Genomic DNA, 20,345 nt, shown 5'->3' with positions numbered 1-20,345 from the left:
AATAAATGGCCCCAAAGAACGAACGACCATAGCAAATATGAAGACTCACTCCTCACCTTCGCTTCTTCACCTGCCGTTTTACCGAAATACAGCCTTCACTTCACCTGTCCCCGCACTCACGCCTCACCTACATCACTGTCGTTTTGTTTCTTTCCTCTGCCCCTTTATTTTATGTTCGTCCAATGGATGACGGCCATGTGTGCATCTTCAGGAGCCCGAAAAGTCAGACGCTTGACATTGCCGGACATTTGTCATCCCACCTCACCCCACTTACTGGAAACCTCTCTCTCTCTCTCTCTCTCTGAAATCCCTTTTTAGAGCTACTGCTGTTGCTATTCAAAAACAAGAACTCTAGGGTTTCATGCAACTGAAGAGTACAGGAGCTCCAGCTCTGCTAAATTTCTTTCCGGTGATGTTAGCTTGCTACCCATTGTCACTCAACTGTTTCCTGTCCTTGATTTTCGAATGTTTTTTTTTTAAACTTTCTTGTGTCTGTCTCTCCATGTTCCCCTTTCTCCCTTTTGGGGAATGACAGGTTCAAATGGGTTTTATATTTTCGGATGCTTGTCAATCACGTGTCCAACACCATACACTTCGATAAATGAAGGGACTTGAATGAGTTTTAGGTTTGGGGAGGTTATTGAATCCCCCTCTGTTCAATCTCCTTTTGCCTAGTTGAGTTGCTCTTTTGATTTCGCTTGTCTCCTGCTCTTGCATTTTGTATGCTTTTCCTGCATTTTGCTTAGTTATTCTACAGTTTAAGGAAATCACAGCTTTTGTCCTAGTACATATACCACTGCTTGTGTATAAGCATACACTAAGTACGCAATATTCTCGCCATCATATAGCCAAGCCGTAAAATAGAGTGCACTTAGCGTAACATCACATCCCAAATCTGCCATGAATTCCTACCATTGCATCCAATCTACTATGAATTTCTACCCTGTCAATTGGTTGAGAACCCGTAATGCGGCAGGTAGCTGTTAATTCATATGTTCATTTGGTAATGCACACTTAACTTCTCATGGAGCTGCACAGATTACATCAATACTGGAACAATGATAATCATCTGCAAAGTCGCACTTTCCTGACCAAAATCTCTTGGTGCCTTGATATTCGAAAAAGAACAAATAGCATGCATTCCAAAGATCTAAATGGTGATGCTTGCCTTGTGGATCAAAGTTATTTCAGTTTCTCTGTTAGGATAACAAGTATTGACCACTTCGTGCATGCATTAGTCAAAGGATCAGCAACTCCAGTTACCCTGTGACTGGTTCAGCAATAGTAAGGCATGAAATTGTGAGGAAGGTTTCAATAGTTGCTATGCAATGGGCCTTTTGCTTACTGTAATGCGCTATTGAAAAGATTCAGACAGGATGTTCTGATTTGTTTTTTGGTCTCCCTTACAGCTATTGATGATAGGGCACTCGGAGTGACAGTTAGAGATATAAACTATTCTTGTCATGGATCAGACAGAACAAACACAGCAGCAGCAGCAGCAAGTAGTCGGGGTTGTGGCTGGCACAAACCAAATGGCATACGCCCCTCCATTTCCAACTGCTCCAGTAGTCGCTTCTGGCACTCCTGCTGTAACAATACCTTCGCCGACTCAGGCACCCAGTACTTTCCCTGGCTCTCCTCATCAGCTTGCATACCAACAAGCCCAACACTTCCATCACCAACAGCATCAGCAGCAGCAGCAACAGCTTCAAATGTTCTGGGCGGGTCAGATGCAAGAAATTGAGCAAACTCAGGACTTCAAGAATCACAGCCTTCCGCTTGCCAGAATCAAGAAAATAATGAAAGCTGATGAAGATGTACGAATGATCTCTGCTGAGGCTCCAGTCATATTTGCAAAAGCTTGTGAGATGTTCATCTTGGAGCTGACTTTGCGTTCTTGGATTCACACAGAAGAAAACAAACGGAGGACACTGCAAAAGAACGATATAGCAGCTGCCATCTCCAGGACGGATGTGTTTGATTTCTTGGTCGACATAATTCCAAGAGATGAGTTAAAGGAGGAAGGGCTAGGAGTTACTAAAGCTACCATTCCTGTGGTTGGCTCTCCGGCTGATATTCCATATTATTATGTCCCACCACAACACCCCATGGGACACCCAGGTATGATCATGGCAAAGCCTGCTGATCAAGCAGCACTTTATGCTGCCCAGCAGCCTCGACCGCTGGTGTCTTTCGTGCCATGGCCACATGCTCAATCTCAGCAAACTCAAGACGATCAGCAGACGAATTCTTGACTTGGGGTCATGCAATTTCTATCGCAGCTTCTTAGTATTAATGGAGTTCCTTTGCATGTAATTGAGAGGTAGCAATTGTCTCGGATTGCAGAGTACTGAAATTTGATGCGATTGTAACTTGTTTGGATTTTGTAATAGCTCCTACATTAATATCTTTGGCGTGAGGTTGTTTTAACCGCACATTATACTTCCTTTGCAATGCTTGAATGAGGCCCTAGTGAACGGTTCCAGAAAAGAGTGGATGCGACAACTTTGTTCTTGAAGCATTTCAACTGAACAGGATCGGGCAAGGGACGGAAACAAACTAAAAAATAGCGATTGTCTATCAAGATCACAAGAAATGAATTGAATATTAGGTATCAAAACCTTATGTCTGGTTATCATGTAATGAATGTCTCTAATCATTTCCGAATTAACAACTAAAGCAAATCGGATACTTCACATATTTTAACAACTCTATGCCGACCTCCATGTCATTAAGTAGAAGTTTCTTCTGAGAAGGATCATAGTTGAAGGCATTTAGTTACGACTATCACAGTAATCATATGCTAGGCGTATGATTCGTATGCTTTTTCCAAAATGACAGATTATTGTTTCTGGCAAATCTGTTCATTGACTTCACATCCTTAATGAGATGCACTAAGGAGTGCATTTTACTTGCAAGAGCCCAGTTTTTCCATTTTTACTTCAGTCCATATCTTTTATATGGTAGACCACACCTGATTCTGATTCATGCTTAGTGCCTAGGATCATGCACAATTCTCTATCAAGCCCCATGACTTACGATTTATGCATAAGAGAATTAAGCATCTCGACATTCACTTGCAATTTATCTTTGACAATGTCCCATGACCTTAAAATACCAGAAGTTTTGAACTCATTAGACAAACAAGAAAACTGTCAAGGTTTATATAAAATGAAAGTACTGCTGGAAGGAGGTTATGTACAAAGTGCACCAGCCTCTTCTCCAACCAAATTTTTAGTACAATCCAAGGTGGTTTCCAGCTAACAAGAAACCAACTCTAGACACTTTCCAGTCCAACGAACAAATTTAGAGGCTTATGCAGCTTCGTCTTTTGAGTGTGCAAAATCCATGTCATCAGTTAAGCAACCCAAGGAACCTGTGGTCAGTTCCACAAAGCAGAGTTGCTCCTTAAGGCTTTGACTGAACAAAATCGCATCTCTTCATCTCCCTGTCAGACTGGCTTTCATCCTTGAGCCAACATATGCATTTTCAATGATGAAGGTTTTTGGCATGCCCATCATGTGTCGGCATTTAAGACTCTCAGGCTTATCACTGAGACAGTGGGCATCAATGGGCCCATCAAGGAAGGCAATCGTCGATATCTTAGGGTGCCCACATGAGTTGACGAGACAGAACCACAAGTCAATGCACTCATCTCCACAGCCTTATTTTCATTTCTGAGAAGACATTGCTTCCTCAATTTGCCTGATTACCATGCTAAGACTGAAGCCATTCTCCAGAGCATTCACAGCAGCTCTATGGGCTTGTTTCTGCCATTTGAGCAGATTATAAGACTGCAGAACCGCCCATCTGGCCTGATTTGACATCTATTTAAGTCGTTGGAGACAATGAAGCATTTCAGTGACTGAAAAATTACAGTAGGCCTTTAATGAAAGCGAGTCTGTTCATTCAAGAAGTACCTGTGCAACTGACAACGGGGGTTCCAATAGGACACACAGGCTCCTAAACATATTCTCATCATTTTCTCCACCCTCGGCATCACCATAGATAAGAGCTTCAGCAGCGATGCCAGCAAAAAGCACCATGGAATACCTGTCAAAACACATCAATTGCATAACTGATTAATCTTACAGTTAGCCTTGGACTATTGGGAATGCAATTAAACAGAAGCGAAACAAAGTACAGCATCATTTTCAGTATCTGCTCAAATCATATAAACTAGCGTTTTGCTGACACTAAAGATTGTTAGCAAAAAGGGAAGGACTAGCTTTTATTGACAGTTAAGACTCAAGATTGTTAGCTGAAATCTTCTTTGGTATGGAGATCTAGAAAAATATTCGGACGATGCCAACCTATCAAAGGCAGTGCCGCTGAGCCGCCCCTCAGCAAGTTCTTTGTCCATCTTGTCATCCCAAAACTGCGTCCCTGCCTGTATAAATTTTTAGCATAGAATCCTTCATCCGAGTTATTGATGCTGGTTGAGTTAAAAGTATGATAGCAATGCAAGTAGGGAGAGCTTAAAGTTGTCAAGAAGCAAACTTCTTAGAAAAGTCACAATAACATAGTCATCGAACATCAGCACCATCAAATTAGATTTATTTTCTTCTGAATTTGTGGACTATAGTGCTCCCAGAATCCAGTGACAGAGAACACCCTTCCAGAGAAATTAATCATCATGACTTATTCCCCCAATGTCCATCACGTTCTCATGCATAACTTAAGGAATTGGAGACACATGCCCACTAAGCAAGCACGAATAAGACTAGCAGTACCTGTCCCTGAATGCCCATTTGCATTGCAACGATCGGATCCAAAATTACGCCGCGTATTGGGCAACCCATCAGGTATGCTGCACATTCGAAATATATCATTTCATTAACCCCATGCTTCAAATAGAGATGCTCCGAAATGATAAGGCGACAAACAAAGAGGTGATCAGCTCTGCTGGGAAACTCTTTGCATTGTGCTACAAATAATTAGTGGTGAAGAAATCCAAATAATTAGTGGTGAAGAAATGAAGTGTCTTGGCATGCCTGTAAGGAGATGGCCAGCTTCGTGGACAAGGATTCGTCGGCGATATGGAGGCCAATAGCTTGAAATTTGAGCTAAACAAGAACCGCCGAGGAACACCGAGTCCACAAAAGCTAGTCCCAGTATCACCGCCAGTTTAGGTCTAATATCAATCCCTTGGGAGAGAAGAAAGGAAACTCCGCCGAGAAAAGCCACCAAGAGTGCACTCGAGGTTCCATCAAGACCCCACTTCTTCGGGGAAAATCTAGTGACTACATAAAAGGGGGGGAAACGACTCAGGAGCATGAATTAAGCAAAAAACCATAATGTAGTACGATCATCAAAGCAAATCGTCGAGTAGACAGGCATAGGAGACGAGAGATGGCACCAAGATAAAGCAAATTTGCATTGGAGAAAAAGAATTAGGAATTGAAACTCAGAAGAAGGAATGCTCTTTTACCTTCCAAGCCGGTGGAAGACTTGAGTACTGTGGGTGTAACGTCCCTCGGTCCCTCCAGAACTGCAAAGAGGGGCGAGAAGGAAAAGGTGAGCGCTTTCATAACGTCAGCGTAGGAGTGGAACGACGAACGATCAGCTCGAATAATCGAGGGAAGGATGAGAAATTTCACCGATGCTCCGGAATTTGCCGAAATTGGGCAAGAAACCCCGGTCCTTGAGGAGGGCATAAGCACTGGTGACGAGCTTCATGTCGTCCGCGTTCAAGCACGCATCCAGGACCTCCCAATCCCTCTCCTCCGATTTCCCAAACAGGTACATCCCCACCTCGTCACCCTCGTCCTCATTAACAACGCCGGGGACAGATTGGGACTTCAAGAACCGGAGAGCAGAAGCAAGGTCCTTGCGCTTCACCGCCTCTTCGTACTCCCGCCATTCTCGGAGAGCTCTCGAAGCAGGAGGCCCTGCTTTCACACGATCCGATCGCATAAGTGGGCGTGAAGAAAAGGGTCGCGACGACAGAAAATGCGATGCAGGGATTGTTTGGAGGCGAAGAGAGGAGGCACAGAGCGCCATCCTGACTTCGACGACGAATTTCTCGTCTGCACAAAAAATCTTTATGGTTTCGTCCTCTTTTAATAACTTTTTTAAACAACCTTTTGCCTGCGTTCCTTCCACACGTGATTTTGGTGCCGCTGACAGTTGTCCAGAGCCTCTTGTTTTTTTAAAAAGGGGTAAATTGACAATTATGAGTGAGTGAGCGAGAGTTGACACGGGGAATTGCAAATTTCCATTGAACCCAAGTCTAGCATCCCTGAAAATGCTAGCATTTCAAAATGGGTGTATGAGACGGCTTTGAGCTAAAGGCCCTCGGAAAGGAGACTTGAAAATGCTAGCATTTCCCAAATAAGCTCCACGAAATATTTGTCAAAAACATTTCAATTTGCCCAAAAGGCTTTGCAAATGTGTTGCCAAACGCACTGTGCAGTCGTCAAGTTGGAAGCATCGGAGGGATTGCGTATTCGGCTATAGCAGTTGCTGGATCGTTTCGACTCATCCAGAATGAGGCCAAGCTGCCTCATGGGCTGCACCAAACTTGGTTGGGTCTTCATGTTGGGCCAAGTGCAAGACCAGATACTTGGGTGGTGGGCAGTGGAGCGGTGCATCGCTGGTTTCTGACGGAGAAAGAACAATCTACGCATTTTGCATCGATTTGTTGGAGGTGGGAGCATCGTGGGTTGGGGTCGATTCTTTGATCTTGCTCTGTTTTATACATTGCGGTGATGCTATTGCCGGATCTAAACAGCAGACAAGGATGGGAGGGAGTCAAATGAATGGCTAGAAGGGGGAAATTGAATCAACTAATCCCAACTCATAATAAATTTATGAATTGCATAGTTCGATGGGGTGTAATTACATTCCTCTCATGATGCGCATCATAATCAGTACAGGGTAATGATTTAACTCGCTTTTGGCCAACGTCTGATGTCACGGCCTTGTATTGGTCTGATTTGGCAGTCTCAAAGTCATCGAAAATCTCGGACCTCTCCTCGACGATAAGAGACATCCAGAAAAATCTCCCACTCATTTCCTACTTCGATCCTCACGTCCACATCTTTCCACCCTCCCCCTCCTCCTCCTCCATCTTTAGTCCTCCCCTCACCATATAAGCCCCACTCACCCACACGCATCGATCGTTGGCTAGGCGACAGTTTTCCGGTTTTTTTCTCCAAACAGGTCAAGGCAAGTAAAATGGCGTCGGCGGCTGCACCCACGACCTTTTCTCTCCTCTCCTCGTCCTCGTCCTCGTCCTCGTCCTCATCGTCCTCCGCCTCTCGCTCCGCTCTCCTCCGCCTCCCCACCTCGGGCCTCCGCTCCCCCGGCCTCCGCCGCCTGGGCTTCGCCGCTGCCGACCCATTCTTGGCTGCTCATGTCGCTTCCAAGCTCCGATCTTTGAGCGGGAAGGGAAGCAGAGGGGTGGTGTCAATGGCCAAGAAGAGCGTGGGCGACTTGACCGGCCCTGCCTTGAAGGGGAAGAAGGTGTTCGTGAGGGTCGATCTTAATGTGCCCCTCGACGACAACCAGAACATCACTGACGACACCAGGGTCCGCGCCGCCATCCCCACCATCAAGCACTTGATCCAAAATGGCGCCAAAGTCATCCTCTCCAGCCACTTGGTAATTGATCGAGCATTTACCCTCGCCGCCCCTTCTCGACGATGATTCTCTCCTTGTTTCCGTTTGTGGGTCAATGTTAATTCTCTCTGCATTGAATTGTCGTTGACTTTTCCTCATTTTGCTCCTCACTTTCTCGGAAATCTTTACCAGCTGCTCGAATCTTTTTCTTTACTTCTAATTGCGAAGCACGAGTCTGCAGATGTTTGCCATCGTCTGTCATGTATTCTGATTGCTGGAGTCTCCTCGAGTTACCATCGTATTGGTTTCCTGAACACCATTCGTTAGCATTCCTCAATATGCAGATCTCTCTCTTCCCACTGGGATTGGCATTTACTATGTCATAAAACTCTTCCTCCGCAAAATAAATAAATAAATAAATTTAATTAATTTTCGAAGAACTCTTATGTGACATATTCGTGATTAGTTCTAGAATGGATGTTTTCAGACGGCATCTTCACAGCGATTGCTTGCTAATCTTAAACTGGTGACTTGATTCCGGGTGTAAGCTAAAGGGATTCCCGCTTCATATCAGTTCTGTGAATGCGAGCTACCAACTTTGATGTTGATTGTACCAGTGGTAGTTAATTTTTCTCCTTGAAATTTCCAGGGCCGACCAAAAGGGGTGACACCAAAGTACAGTTTGGCACCTCTTGTTCCGAGGCTATCCGAACTCCTTGGCATTCAGGTAAGGACATCTTTGTCGTACACAAAAGTGGTTGGACAGCACTGTTGGAAAATTCTGCTAATTGGATAAATAAATGACCGTTTTCTTGGTAATTATCCTCACTTGAGCAGGTCATAAAAGCAGATGACTGCATTGGCCCTGAGGTAGAAAAGTTGGTGGCTTCACTGCCTGACGGCGGTGTTCTTCTTCTTGAGAATGTGAGATTTTACAAAGAGGAAGAAAAGAACGAACCTGAGTTTGCCAAGAAGCTGGCGTCATTGGCAGATCTGTATGTAAATGATGCATTTGGAACAGCACACAGGGCTCATGCTTCTACTGAGGGGGTTACTAAGTTTTTGAAGCCCTCCGTTGCTGGCTTCCTTTTGCAGAAGGTTTGACTTTTAAGTAATAGTAATTATTTGCTGAGTTTCATCCATTGACCTAGTTCTTCACAAGAACTGATATTATAGTCTGCGGAAGGTATTGGTTTATCTCTTTCTTGGACTTTTGCATGTGTGGTTTCATTCTTGTTTTTCTCTTTTAAACGTTATGCATGGAAAATGCTGGTTCTTAATTTTTATCATTATGAGTGGTTGGTTCCTTGAAATAATGCTTGCGGAACTAAACTAAACTTGAGTTATGTACATCAAGATAATTGTTCTTCACACTTTAGCAAGATCTTGTTTTGGTATGTCCGTAGGCTTTGAGTCTTCTTAGGCATCTTAATTTATCCTTTGCTTTTTGTTACTTAGTTCTTTAGTATGGACCTTCAACTTGCCTTTTCTTTCACCAGGAGCTAGACTATCTTGTTGGGGCTGTGTCTACCCCCAAGAGACCATTTGCTGCCATTGTGGGTGGCTCAAAAGTCTCATCCAAGATTGGTGTGATTGAATCTCTTCTAGAGAAGTGCGACATCCTTCTTTTGGGTGGTGGCATGATCTTCACCTTCTACAAGGCACAAGGTCTCTCTGTTGGTTCTTCCTTGGTGGAGGAAGATAAGCTGGATCTTGCAACATCGCTCCTTGAAAAGGCCAAAGCAAAGGGAGTTTCTCTATTGTTACCCACTGATGTGGTTATTGCAGACAAGTTTGCTCCAGATGCAAACAGCAAGGTTAGCTGCTTCGGTTTTTCTCCTAGCCTTCTCACATTTAAAAATGTGTGTCACGATATGTGCAAATGAGTTTCAACACTATGTTAAAATGCAGATATCATGTGAGTAGGCACTGTGGTCACGAACTTATGTTATTTTCAACTGCTTCGAACATTGCAGATTGTGCCAGCATCTGGTATTCCTGATGGCTGGATGGGATTGGATATTGGACCTGACTCTATTAAGACATTTAATGAAGCTCTGGGAACTACCAAAACTGTCATCTGGAATGGACCCATGGGAGTGTTTGAGTTTGCAAAATTTGCCGCTGGAACTGAGGTGAGATGTGCATGGATTTGATTTGTTAGTTCCTCGACTCTTTGCTTATTCATCAGCTCTGGAAATCATCTGTCCTGGCTTACGGCTCTATTATCTGTACGTGTGTTCAGTCTTGTTAAGCTTAGCATGGACTCTCTATTCCCTTCGTACCGAGGTTGTGCATGTCATTGGTTTTGAATGAGTTGTGGACAAGCAGTTAAGACTTCAAGGGAGCTTCTCATTTGATGAACCTCGAGTGTTTAATTCTTTCATTTTGAGGATATGTTTTGATTTTGTACGTGGGTTCGGCCTATGGCCAGCATGGTTAACTAGGACCAATGCAAATTTTGATGACCTTGTACTTCCATGTGCAGGCTATTGCAAAGAAGCTAGCAGAGCTCAGTGCTGCAGGAGTGACGACCATTATTGGAGGAGGGGACTCTGTTGCAGCTGTGGAGAAAGTTGGAGTTGCTGATGTGATGAGCCACATATCTACCGGTGGTGGTGCCAGTTTGGAGTTGTTGGAAGGCAAAGAACTTCCTGGTGTTGTTGCCCTAGACGAAGCCACTCCAGTTCCTGTGTGAGATTAACCTGAGGTTAAATTATTTTTTGGGCGACCTACCTTTATTCAAGTTGGAATAAATTCTTGTAGAAAAAAAAGCAATTTCTGTAGGAAATGTTTTCTTTTGACGTGAATAGTCATATGGCCAGGACTTGAAATTCTCAGCAGTTGTATGTACCAATGGATGAGTCATCTAAATTGGCGAGTCTCATGAGCTTGTGTCTATTACATCAGTGAGTGAATGAAAGTGCTTGAGCATATGCCTATATTTTCACCCGTGCACCAGTTCCTTTTCCTTGTGGATAGGACGGAGAGAGAAGGGAAAAATCCGTACAACTGGCAGAGGGACCTGCCAAAAACTGGATGCCTGAGTACTGCTGAATGAATCCAAATGACTCGGGTTGCTCCAACTTCCGGACCCGTTAGGAAGGAGGACTAACCATTTCTCTCTCTGCTTAAGAATCTCATTGATTTTCTGAGGCTGTTGATGGCAACACTCTATGGTGGACAATGGGCATAAAACAGAAAAATAAGAGTTGACCTTATACTAACTTCTTAGTGATCATATTTTAAGGCCAGCCCCAGCAGTAGACTAAGGCTTTTGGAGATATGATCATCAAAGGTGTTGACCCAACTCACGCGTGACTAGTGACAGATATCCCACTCTTGATGAGTACGAGTAATGCCCTGTTCACGTCCCCTCATTTGCTCATTGAACATTAAACTGTCTGACGGAATACGAGTTGTTGATTAGCTGAAGAACTCACAAAGCAGATGATTGTTGACGGCTAGGCCACCATTCAAAGTGGCGTTATAATGCTATTTTGTTAATTCAACTGATCCTTCACTTCAATAGAGATTGTCGGCCGTGGGATTATGGCATGGATCGCATTGCATGTCGTATCACCTCTTTCATTAGACCTGCTTCATATCCCGTAAAGATTAATGCGTGCAAAACTCAGTTACTTGCAGAACCTGAAAGAAAGAATAGTCTGCTTTCCTTCCTCATTATTAAACTTGTATGAACGGTTAACAGTGCAATTAACGACAATTTGCAGTTCCACTCGTGTAACTTCATCAGGGCGGGTGTCAGTGATGCTTGCTTGTATTCTTTTACTACCATTTCGGCAAATCACTTTTAGCTTCACAAATGCATAGACTAGTGCTTGTTGTGAAATAATTCAAATTTATGAAGAGTACCCAAGTTGCTAACTCTTATGGCATTGAGAGGTGCACAACACATACTGATTGAAGAAGATATCTTAAAGGAGATGCGAAACAGAGATACAAGCAGCTCGAAACCACAGCTCCCCCATCCATGCTGTATAAGAGCATGGACCCCCTCGGTCCTCTCGGGCCTGTTGTCATCAAGAAGTTACTTCAACAATCCTGTGGTTCGGTTCTGACTGATTACCAGCCATTCACTAGTATCTTCTCGTTGGACACCTCAATGATTTTCTTTTTAGCAAGCCCAGTTAACAAACGACAGCCCTATCTTGAGAACTCGAGGCTACAGTGATTAACAAAATAATGTTATTTCTTGACAAAGGATAGCTATGCGCATGCCTCCTGCATTGGTTCTACCGAGAAATTTGAAACATAACAAGCGCCAGTCATAATTCACATTTATCTCACAAAAAAATTGGACAATATCAAATCTCCCATATCACATCTTCCATCACTACTAATGTATGAATTTTCATCAAATGGGTTTCCAAGGAAAATAAGTCACTCTTTCAGGAAGTGAGGTCTTTCATCTCTCTTCCTCTCTTTTTAACTACTTTGTGTTGGGTGAAGAGGGAGACTGTAGCAGGAGAGGAGAAATGGAGAGAGGGGCTCCGGTTGGCTATATAAAGTATTCAATCACAATCTGACATAGCTCAATCCACAAGAAGATTAAAGATCAACCAATCGCACAGTCGGCACCACAGCAGCCCATCATCGCCGGGCAGGATCGTCCATGTGACTCGTCTGGACAATGTTATTTTCATTCAGGTATTCAACGAATTCATCAATAAGATACGGCCAAGCACCTTCAGCATCATAATTAGAAAGGGTTGGGTCCACAGTCTGCATAACAGAAGGGTGTCTGTCAGTTGCATCTCTGGGAAAGTTCCAGATTTTAAGATGCCTGTGCAGATAACAAATGCATTCTCTGGCTAGGTAAAAATTCGTGGGGAATTTTTCACATTATCTATTGGTTGAAAGTTTCCATTCTCGCCAAAGGTTTATCTCAGATATGTGGAATTTTTGCTCACTGAGACTACACACTCAAAAGTCAAAAGTAACTTCAGACCTTCTAGATCCCAACACCAGCATAAATAACAACCAGTTCTCCGGCAAGAAGAGAGGGACGAAAGCAAGGATGTAAACTGACTGTGCTAAGAGCGAAGATCATCTCCTTATAACTGCTACAAGACTTCTACATCAATTTCACATGACCTAGTCCATCAAAGATATACGTATATGGAAGAGGATATACAATCATAAAAGAATAATTTCTTTGATGATATCTTACCCTGGCGAACTCCAATAGTTGAGACCATGTGTCCCTGGAGATTGCCTTATTATGACGGGCCTGTGTTGAATAAGAGAAAGACAATACAGAATCCCATTCAACAACCATTATATGTCAAGACAAGCTCACATTTTCTAATCATGTTTCTGAAATAGGATGAGATAACTAGTTGCTGCATTCTGAAAAAGGTAACTTTGTATGAGATGTCCCTACTTTTGTATTCAACCAAAACAGTGTAGCTACAGTGCAAAGTAACATAGGATTTACAAGGGATCAGAACCAACATAAGTGACACCATCCGTCCCTTCATAACTAAGCTGAGACCTCTAGATGAAAAGAACATCCTCTATTCACCATCTTCCCAGTTTATTTAACTATCAATTTTGTCTACTCTATTTATTTTACAGTATTCAAACAAACTATTCTTTTCTTCTGTTTATTTATTGGCCCAAATACAAGAATTCATTTCGAAAACAAATTCCCTCCTGCAAAAATAGTTCAACTCGCTTCTATGTGCCTTGCAGTGTAAATTCATCCCAATTATTAGAAGGAAGATGTTGCTAAGTGTCTAATCAATCATATTAAGAAGGGAAACAAATACAGAAAGTCTAGAGGCTCCAAACTTCCAATTATTAGAAGTGCATCTGGTCTTAAAGAAGTCCTTCAATTTTCCCAAAACCCCTTCTCATTTTCAGCTCTCCACTTTTTTGGACCTGCATTTGATGTCAAATCCTCATAGTTCTTTCTTGCATTTTGGTTCACAAAGCATGGGAAATTCTTTACCGAAGTTGCTTTTCTTCTCATTTCATTCAAGTTGAAAAATGACAAAATTGCCTTTCTTCCCAGAAAAATGTTAAATTACTTGGAAATTGAAAGCCCCACCAAATGTGTTTCTGAGCAATTCGCTTATTACTATATTTTTGTCTTTTTTTTGGGGGGGTTTGATATAGATAGGCTATTTTGAATGAAATAAAAAGTAAAAAACCGAAAATATTTCGAGAGCCAAATATACCCGAAAATTTTTGCAGAAAGTGTGTCCGGTAGTTTAGCCAAGGTAAAGTGGACAGTATCATAACTTCCCCTTTTCCGGGTAAAGGGGTTATGCTAGAATTCCTTTAGATGGGCATGTGTGTGCTTGAGGTGGGTTTGGCTTCAGGTTTTGACATTTAGGCCAAACTTAAGTGAATAATTTTGAATTGGGACATCTTAAAGCTTCGAAGAGTTCAGCTTATAACCTTTATGTCAGACCCTTTTTCTAACCAGAATGGCCATACTCAGAAGTGAGGACTAATACTTAACAACTCAAACAAATTATTATGCTCAATAAGTACACAAAAAAAAACTACCTGTAAAAACTGACACCAGTGATCAACTAATGGCCATTGCTTTTCAGCAAAAAGTAATTGCCACATCCCGATTGCTGTATCAAGTGCCAAGGATTTCTGACCCTGAGGTAAGCGGAGATGACATGACTAACAGAACTGAAGTGAAGGTGCTCGTGGAAGGTCCACGGAGAAAAGTAATCAGAGATGGATATGAAAAAGGTATGAAACATATTCAGGTTCAATGTAAAAGATCCAGCATGAAGGTACTCTCTACAGATGCAAGTCAAATTCTTTTAGGAGATTGAAAGTGTAAATTATATCCTATAGAATACCACATAATAGCAAGTTTTTACCATGATATGACATTTATTAATCTGTTGAACCATCAGATTTTCCCCTTCAGATTTAAACGTCAAAAGGTTGATTGGGAATTTTACCCAACTTTGACTAGAAATTGAAATTATGTAAAAACGTCAGGTATCTTTAATCGACAAAGTAACTAATCATTTTAGTAGATCACCCGCCCTTACTAGAGATGATTCTAGGAACCTTAGGTGCTACAACCTGACCCTAGGTTTGCAAAAGTCGAGGTGCTACATGATGTACAAAAAAGATTCTAAGAATGTTGCTCTTAAGCTGCCATAATAATCCACAAAATTGAATCAAACACATTGATAAAATATGAGAATCTGAGCTGTTGCGTATTTTACCACCAATGTTCAAAGCCAACTTAATCAGTAGCAATCTTATCCTGAAGCTGATCAAGCATTTTATAGCTCGGAAGGGAAAACTTACAGTCTAATATCACTATTAAGATGCATACCTTTTCTTTTGCCCAACCAAAAGCAAAGTTATATATTTCCCGGAACTTTTCTGTTCAGTAAAAAAAAAATATAATCAGAGATAAAACAAAAGAGGTTTGCCAAGCAAGTGTCACACTTATTAATCAAACAATGGTAATAATTTCACTTAATTGCATACGTTCATCTTTCAACTCAGAGCGCATATATTGTATCCTTTCACGGAATTTCTCCAGGGTATCTATTCTGCCAAGAAAGATCAGCCTTCAGAATAATGCATGAGGGCAAACAGCGCGAACACTGGTATCAGGAAAAGCAGAAAAAAGAAAAGACAAGGAGAACTACCCAAGTGCCTGCAGTCCACTTATGAACTCCTGCTTCGAAAATTCACACATGGTTGCAGCCTTCATGTGCCATGAAAGAACCAGCTGATACAAATCAATCTAATCATTAGAAAAATCCCAACCAAGACCATAATACACATGATGCAGTCTCTAGAATAGAATAAAAATACAAGTATGGCTGAAACTTGATTGTTAGCTTTATTTATGAATAACCTTTACCAACAAACTTTCTTAGGTTGCAACCATGCTAAAGTACCTTGACACAACCTTGAGTTTCCCCGACCAAAAACAAACTTTATATGTAGAACAAAATGGCAATCACTTACATGGAGCAGAAACAGCAATTCCTACTTGATACATGAATTCCTATTGTTTTAGTCCACTGAGGTTCAATGGTGTATTTCTAACTAATAAAGTCTTCTAGCTGACTAATGGAATGTTGGACTAAAATCTTTAGGAGATTTTCCTACCAAAACCGAAAGATATTAACCAGAAAATTGAGGAAGATAAAACGGTAGAAAGAGATGAAACATGGAAAGTACACAATCTTCGTCTTCGTCACAGCCTTCAAACAGTAAGGTCAAGCAAAGCAGTCACAGCAGTGCATTTTTTGTACCATAAAGTTCATGTAAACAATAAATTGAGTATCCTCGTCCTATGACAGCGTACCAGTACGATTATGCTTGTTCACTTACCATAACAATATCTTGGGGATCCACCTGCAAAATAAGATACTTGTGCGTCATTTAACTAGGAAACATACACGACAAGGTAAACGTTCCTAAACATCCTAGGAAGACGAAAGAAAATGGTTGAAAGAAAACTCAAGATGCATTCTGGAAATTCAAGGTACTGGTGCCATATAATTTAGATTGTAACTGAAAGAATCACGACTGGCCACCTGAAGATCATTGCAAAGAAGAGTAATCCCATCGACAAGTATCATATCAGCATAGGAATCTGCAAATTCAAATACATCTGCTAATAAGATAGCGTAAAACAATAATCTCCAAGGTGTTATAACTCCATTACATAATCTTTCTTTTCAAAGTTGAATAACCAAACTTATGACACTGTACAGAACTACAGAACTAGTAACAAATCCAAAAGAAGTATCATTGTCCTGTAACTCCTGTTAATCTGCATAAGAAGAAATTCCGTCCTAGACCACCCCCCCCCCCCCCCCCAAAAAAAAAAAAAAAAAAACGGAACTGCGAAGATCCACGAATCCAGGATCAAGCCTTGCCTTTATATCTGTGGTAAAGCTCCTCCAAGTGTCTTGTATCAGTATAAGTTCTTATATGGGGTTGACTGTAAAATACATCAAAAGCACCTTCAAGATGCCAATCACTGGCCTTCAAAGCCTGAAGGGCAACTTTTTCACTGCAAGGAAACAAAAAATTTTGTATCTAAAGAACAGTTGCAGCCTGGAGGGAAAAGAAAATAGAGAAACAATCATCCTGAAAACCAGAAGATCTACATAATTCCTCAGAAAGAGCACCAGCTCATTCATCATGGAATAAGTAACAAAATTAAATGGAAACCGAGCATGTCAGGAGTCAGCCGCTACAGAATTGGATAGTCAACAAATTACATTAATATCCCCAAAAAACCAACCATTATAGAACAAAAAGGGGAAGGGTTTCACAAATGCACCTTCATGCTACACTTGTCAGTTCAACTTTTAGGGTACGTTCATTTCGCGGAAAATGAGTGATTTGGAAAATATTTTTCGAAAAATAATCGCTTGCATTGCTTAAAAAAATAAATGAATGGAAATTTTTTTTCATTACCCACGAAAATAATTAGGCATAGATTGTTATCGATGATGAAAATATTTTCCGTTGACTCAATTTTCTATACAATATAAGCGATCATTTTTTGGAAAATGTTTTCCAAATCACCGATTTTCCGCGAAACGAATGCAGCCTCAGTTATGTTTGTCATCAACACACCAAAAATGTGTGCACATGTTCCTTAAAAGGCTTTGCTTATATTACCCCAAAACCAAAAGGTGCAATCTATCCCAGGATAAGATCACAAGCCAACAAAGGAAGCCAAAGCAAAAAGGAATAGAAAAAGATGTATATCCAGTCCAAAATTCGAGCAAAAAACAGCTTTCTTGAGAACCTTAACAGAATTCTCCTTTCATTCGTTTCCAACAGCACCGAAATTGCAGTAAAAAGTTTAATCTAAGGCCCCACGAGGCCAATCCTCATGCCCTGCTCTTCCATGAGAATATAGTTTCATCGGGAGGATTGAAGGGTTACCTGGCTCCAGTTATTGCCATGAACTGCTGCACTTTGTCACGGTTGCTCCGTCCCAATTTGTGCTGCAAAATCGGAAGGAATGAATTAGGCATGAGATGAGCGAAAGATGGAACATGGATATTCCACGGAAAGGAGCATACTGTCTCTTCGTCATAACTCTATGCGGCTCAACAAAGATGGGTCCAAGAAAGTGTAACAAGATTCACCGGGAACAGAAATTGTTTAAAGATCAATCTAGCTAAAGTAGCATATCAACCGATAGCGCAGTCTAACAACTGAACTGGGCATAAATTGTGCCCAAAGAAGAGAAAATTGAAGTAAGCGAATAGCTCGACCAGCGGACCTACAATTCCAAAGCAATGAAAGATTTCGAGTTTCCGATGATCCAACATAAAAGAAAAGGAAGAAGAACAGCAACAACATCAGCTTTTCGAGGAAACAAGAAAAGCAGAAGGGAGGTCAGCGACAGTGCGGGGACAAGAAGTACGGACCATCGTGAATCAGCAGGGAATGGAAACCCCCCTCCCAAGATGGGTACAGAGAGGAAGCTTGGAGATCTTCTGGGTCCCCGAGAATTGGAGAGATGGAAGAAGGAGTAGGGTTTCTCGCCTCTCTCTCTCTCTCTCTCTCGAACAGCTGCCTCCTCCTCCTCCTCCTCCTCCTCCCTCCAGTGCCCCCCAGAGAGGCTGTGTGTATCACTCTCGGCAGTCAGCAGCACCCACTTAACACGCACTGCCCCAAAACCTCGCTTTTCGCCCCTTTCATGGATACCCCCCCCTCCCCCCCCCCCCCTTCTCTTTTAGCCCCAATTTCTTTATGGCCTTCGTTTTTTTCTCAACCAGCGTCCATTATTTTATTTTTTGTCATTTTCCAAATTATTCAATCTTTTTCTGCCCTTTACATAAGTAAAAGCATTGCATTTATCCTCTTTTATTTTGGTACGCTCCAACTGGAGCAGACCAACGGGTAGGAGTAGGAACGGTGAGTCATCAAGTAAAATGCTCATTTGGATTGGACTCAGATTCATCATCGATCTTGCATGCAAGAAACACCGACTCATGGCGGCTCTATATCCATCCGGGTCCAACATTCCATCCTTCGTTACTATCAACTTTTAAGCAAAGTGCCAGTGTAATCTTTTTGGCTTAAATATGTCTGAATGATGAATGTCATTCTTCATTCCTGCTCTGTGATCCCATACGCAAAAATAAATTTTTGTATCTATAGTCAATCGGATTCTTGTCCCGAGGGAAAGGACTTGCGTGAGGATGGCTTCATCCCGATGTTAATGTGGTTTGTTTGCAGAATTATTGCTAATATGAGGATGAGATTGTCTCGTCTTGAGTCTATTATATCTACGGTTTGTTGAGAAAAATTGCATCTCAAATTCTAAACCTTATTTGTGTAATGCTATTGAATCCTAAATCTTTCAATTGCTTCGTTAAGTCCTATACCTTTATCAAAATGCACAACAAATACTAAAATTGGTTCATTTAAGTCCTCAACTTTTATCGAAAATTGCAATTACGTTCAAAATTGATATTGAAAAGTGTAATTTAATGATGCCACATAAGCACTTATTTGAGTGACGCGTAGGCAAATCAAAAGGGGACTTGATTGCACCTTTTGATCTGTATTGATCCCGACTCCACATTTGACAACAGCGATAATTTCCTAGTTGAAGATCGAGAAGGAAATGTTGGATCAGAGAGTGCAAATGGCGGAAAATCAGCTGAGTGACACCGAGCGAAAGTTCAACTCTCTGCACAAAATATTGATGGAAAGGACCAAGCACGTGCTAAACATGCAACAGCTTGCCAGTTGAAGTCCTGAGATTGAAAGAAAGAAGATTTGCATAAGAGTTGTGATCATACCAATAAGAGTAATTACTATACAGACGATGTTGAAGTATGCACAAAGCATTGCCTTGGATGACAGCAATGTTGCTTTCTATTTTGGTGTTGCTTTTTAGGAATGATGTAACCGATTTCTAGTCCATTAGAGAACAACAAATGTTGGTTGACTAAGAGTTTTGGTCAAAATGACAACTAGTTTCAGGTTTGATGGATGAGAACATTGTGTATGTTCATAGCAGATACAGACATACTTCAACTGTTGTTGTCCAAGCAGTTCATTGCAGTAAAATGCTGTTGTTGTCGTGTACGTCTGCTATGAGCGTACATAGTATCTATGGACATACTTTCGGAAATTGGTACTACTGAAGTATTCTCATCTACAATGAACATTCACAAAATATCTCCACGCAATTAACTGCACTTCCCATTTCTATACTAAAGCCAATTTCAATTACCAGAATTAGGATCCAAATAATTCCGACAATACAAGGTTTAATTAGCATCGGATCAAGCCAAAATAGACACTGCGTGCACAATACGAGACATCTGTTTATCAGCATCCTCTCTTGTGAATCTGAGAATAAGTTCGTAGTCTCAGACTACCAAATTTTCATCAATTCAACAGCATGAATGATATAGGCAGCACCTTTTAACACCTGATTATCTCACCAGAAAAAAGATGCACAGAAACCTGCTACACATCCACAGAGAAAAATATAGAAAAGTGAGTTCAAATGAGCTCATCAATCCAACAAGAAAGAAAAAAAAAGTATAGGACAAACAGCATCCAGAAACAGTCCAACAACACACCAAGTTAAAATGCCCTGTAGCATGCCTCGCGGCCAGAGAAACGATATAAGGAAAGTTATTGACTCGGGGAAAAATAATCCATTGTAACAAGAAAATTGAACTTTAAATCTTTCGCTTTTTACAGCCTAATCAATAGGAGAAATGAATTTACTTTGACTATTGACTGATTCTATCATTTTAAGA

General features: G+C 41.5%; 4 protein-coding genes and 1 long non-coding RNA gene across 7 annotated transcripts; 2 read left to right on the top strand and 3 right to left on the bottom strand.

Annotated features, from left to right (window-relative positions):
• Window positions 1–113: 113 nt before the first annotated feature.
• On the top strand, window positions 114–2,440 carry LOC115692248 (nuclear transcription factor Y subunit C-2). Of its 2 annotated transcripts, none has more exons than XM_030619050.2 (2): window positions 114–409; window positions 1,410–2,440. In XM_030619050.2, exon 2 carries the CDS (start codon window positions 1,464–1,466, stop codon window positions 2,253–2,255), a length of 792 nt encoding a protein of 263 aa, XP_030474910.1. In that variant the 5' UTR covers window positions 114–409; window positions 1,410–1,463; the 3' UTR covers window positions 2,256–2,440. The 2 variants fall into 2 exon arrangements, with proteins under 2 accessions (XP_030474910.1, XP_030474911.1); XM_030619051.2 differs by lacking the exon at window positions 114–409 and adding an exon at window positions 657–674.
• Window positions 2,441–3,142: 702 nt separating this feature from the next.
• LOC115692247 (uncharacterized) lies at window positions 3,143–6,064 on the bottom strand. The gene is made up of 7 exons (XM_030619048.2): window positions 5,601–6,064; window positions 5,432–5,491; window positions 4,995–5,243; window positions 4,734–4,810; window positions 4,314–4,390; window positions 3,921–4,053; window positions 3,143–3,827 (listed from the first exon to the last, which is right to left on the bottom strand). Exons 1-7 carry the CDS (start codon window positions 6,001–6,003, stop codon window positions 3,672–3,674), a joined length of 1,155 nt encoding a protein of 384 aa, XP_030474908.1. The 5' UTR covers window positions 6,004–6,064; the 3' UTR covers window positions 3,143–3,671.
• Window positions 6,065–7,083: 1,019 nt separating this feature from the next.
• Window positions 7,084–10,497, top strand: LOC115692227 (phosphoglycerate kinase, chloroplastic). Its single transcript, XM_030619018.2, has 6 exons — window positions 7,084–7,605; window positions 8,213–8,290; window positions 8,401–8,661; window positions 9,063–9,380; window positions 9,540–9,698; window positions 10,052–10,497. The coding sequence occupies exons 1-6, from the start codon at window positions 7,180–7,182 to the stop codon at window positions 10,259–10,261; spliced, it is 1,452 nt and encodes a 483-aa protein (XP_030474878.1). The 5' UTR covers window positions 7,084–7,179; the 3' UTR covers window positions 10,262–10,497.
• Window positions 10,498–11,881: 1,384 nt separating this feature from the next.
• LOC115666174 (uncharacterized) lies at window positions 11,882–18,220 on the bottom strand. 2 transcript variants are annotated; one of them, XM_056317454.1, is made up of 11 exons: window positions 17,988–18,210; window positions 17,497–17,558; window positions 16,473–16,609; window positions 16,128–16,186; window positions 15,922–15,945; window positions 15,228–15,310; window positions 15,064–15,128; window positions 14,906–14,955; window positions 14,104–14,205; window positions 12,758–12,817; window positions 11,882–12,309 (listed from the first exon to the last, which is right to left on the bottom strand). In XM_056317454.1, the coding sequence occupies exons 1-11, from the start codon at window positions 17,988–17,990 to the stop codon at window positions 12,178–12,180; spliced, it is 777 nt and encodes a 258-aa protein (XP_056173429.1). In that variant the 5' UTR covers window positions 17,991–18,210; the 3' UTR covers window positions 11,882–12,177. The 2 variants fall into 2 exon arrangements, with proteins under 2 accessions (XP_056173429.1, XP_056173430.1); XM_056317455.1 differs by lacking the exon at window positions 14,104–14,205 and having other exon boundaries at window positions 17,988–18,220.
• On the bottom strand, window positions 13,229–14,097 carry LOC130139770 (uncharacterized). The gene is made up of 2 exons (XR_008817873.1): window positions 13,770–14,097; window positions 13,229–13,454 (listed from the first exon to the last, which is right to left on the bottom strand). It is a non-coding gene; the product is annotated as an uncharacterized LOC130139770 (long non-coding RNA).
• Window positions 18,221–20,345: the final 2,125 nt, after the last annotated feature.

The sequence above is a fragment of the Syzygium oleosum genome, unplaced genomic scaffold (assembly GCF_021117445.2).
Source record: "Syzygium oleosum isolate NSW1041296 unplaced genomic scaffold, Sole_v2.1 Sole_v2.13, whole genome shotgun sequence".
In the NCBI taxonomy this organism is placed as follows: domain Eukaryota; kingdom Viridiplantae; phylum Streptophyta; class Magnoliopsida; order Myrtales; family Myrtaceae; genus Syzygium; species Syzygium oleosum.
Note: the sequence above shows the minus strand (reverse complement) of the source record. Positions and strands in the feature narration are given on the sequence as shown.

Bases quoted from the DNA above. Each gene is read 5' to 3' on its own strand.
- LOC115666174 (XM_056317454.1), bottom strand. The intron at 14,206-14,905 runs GTATGCATCTTA...CGCTTACCTCAG, and splicing joins TTGGTTGGGCAAAAGAAAAG to GGTCAGAAATCCTTGGCACT. The intron at 12,310-12,757 runs GTAAGATATCAT...TCTGTTATGCAG, and splicing joins AACTATTGGAGTTCGCCAGG to ACTGTGGACCCAACCCTTTC.
- LOC115692227 (XM_030619018.2), top strand. From the start codon at position 7,180: ATGGCGTCGGCGGCTGCACCCACGACCTTTTCTCTCCTCTCCTCGTCC. The intron at 7,606-8,212 runs GTAATTGATCGA...TGAAATTTCCAG, and splicing joins TCATCCTCTCCAGCCACTTG to GGCCGACCAAAAGGGGTGAC. The intron at 8,291-8,400 runs GTAAGGACATCT...TCACTTGAGCAG, and splicing joins CCGAACTCCTTGGCATTCAG to GTCATAAAAGCAGATGACTG.
- LOC115692248 (XM_030619050.2), top strand. From the start codon at position 1,464: ATGGATCAGACAGAACAAACACAGCAGCAGCAGCAGCAAGTAGTCGGG.
- LOC115692247 (XM_030619048.2), bottom strand. From the start codon at position 6,003: ATGGCGCTCTGTGCCTCCTCTCTTCGCCTCCAAACAATCCCTGCATCG. The intron at 4,391-4,733 runs GTACTGCTAGTC...AAATTTATACAG, and splicing joins AAATGGGCATTCAGGGACAG to GCAGGGACGCAGTTTTGGGA. The intron at 4,054-4,313 runs GTTGGCATCGTC...GTGTTTTGACAG, and splicing joins AGCGGCACTGCCTTTGATAG to GTATTCCATGGTGCTTTTTG.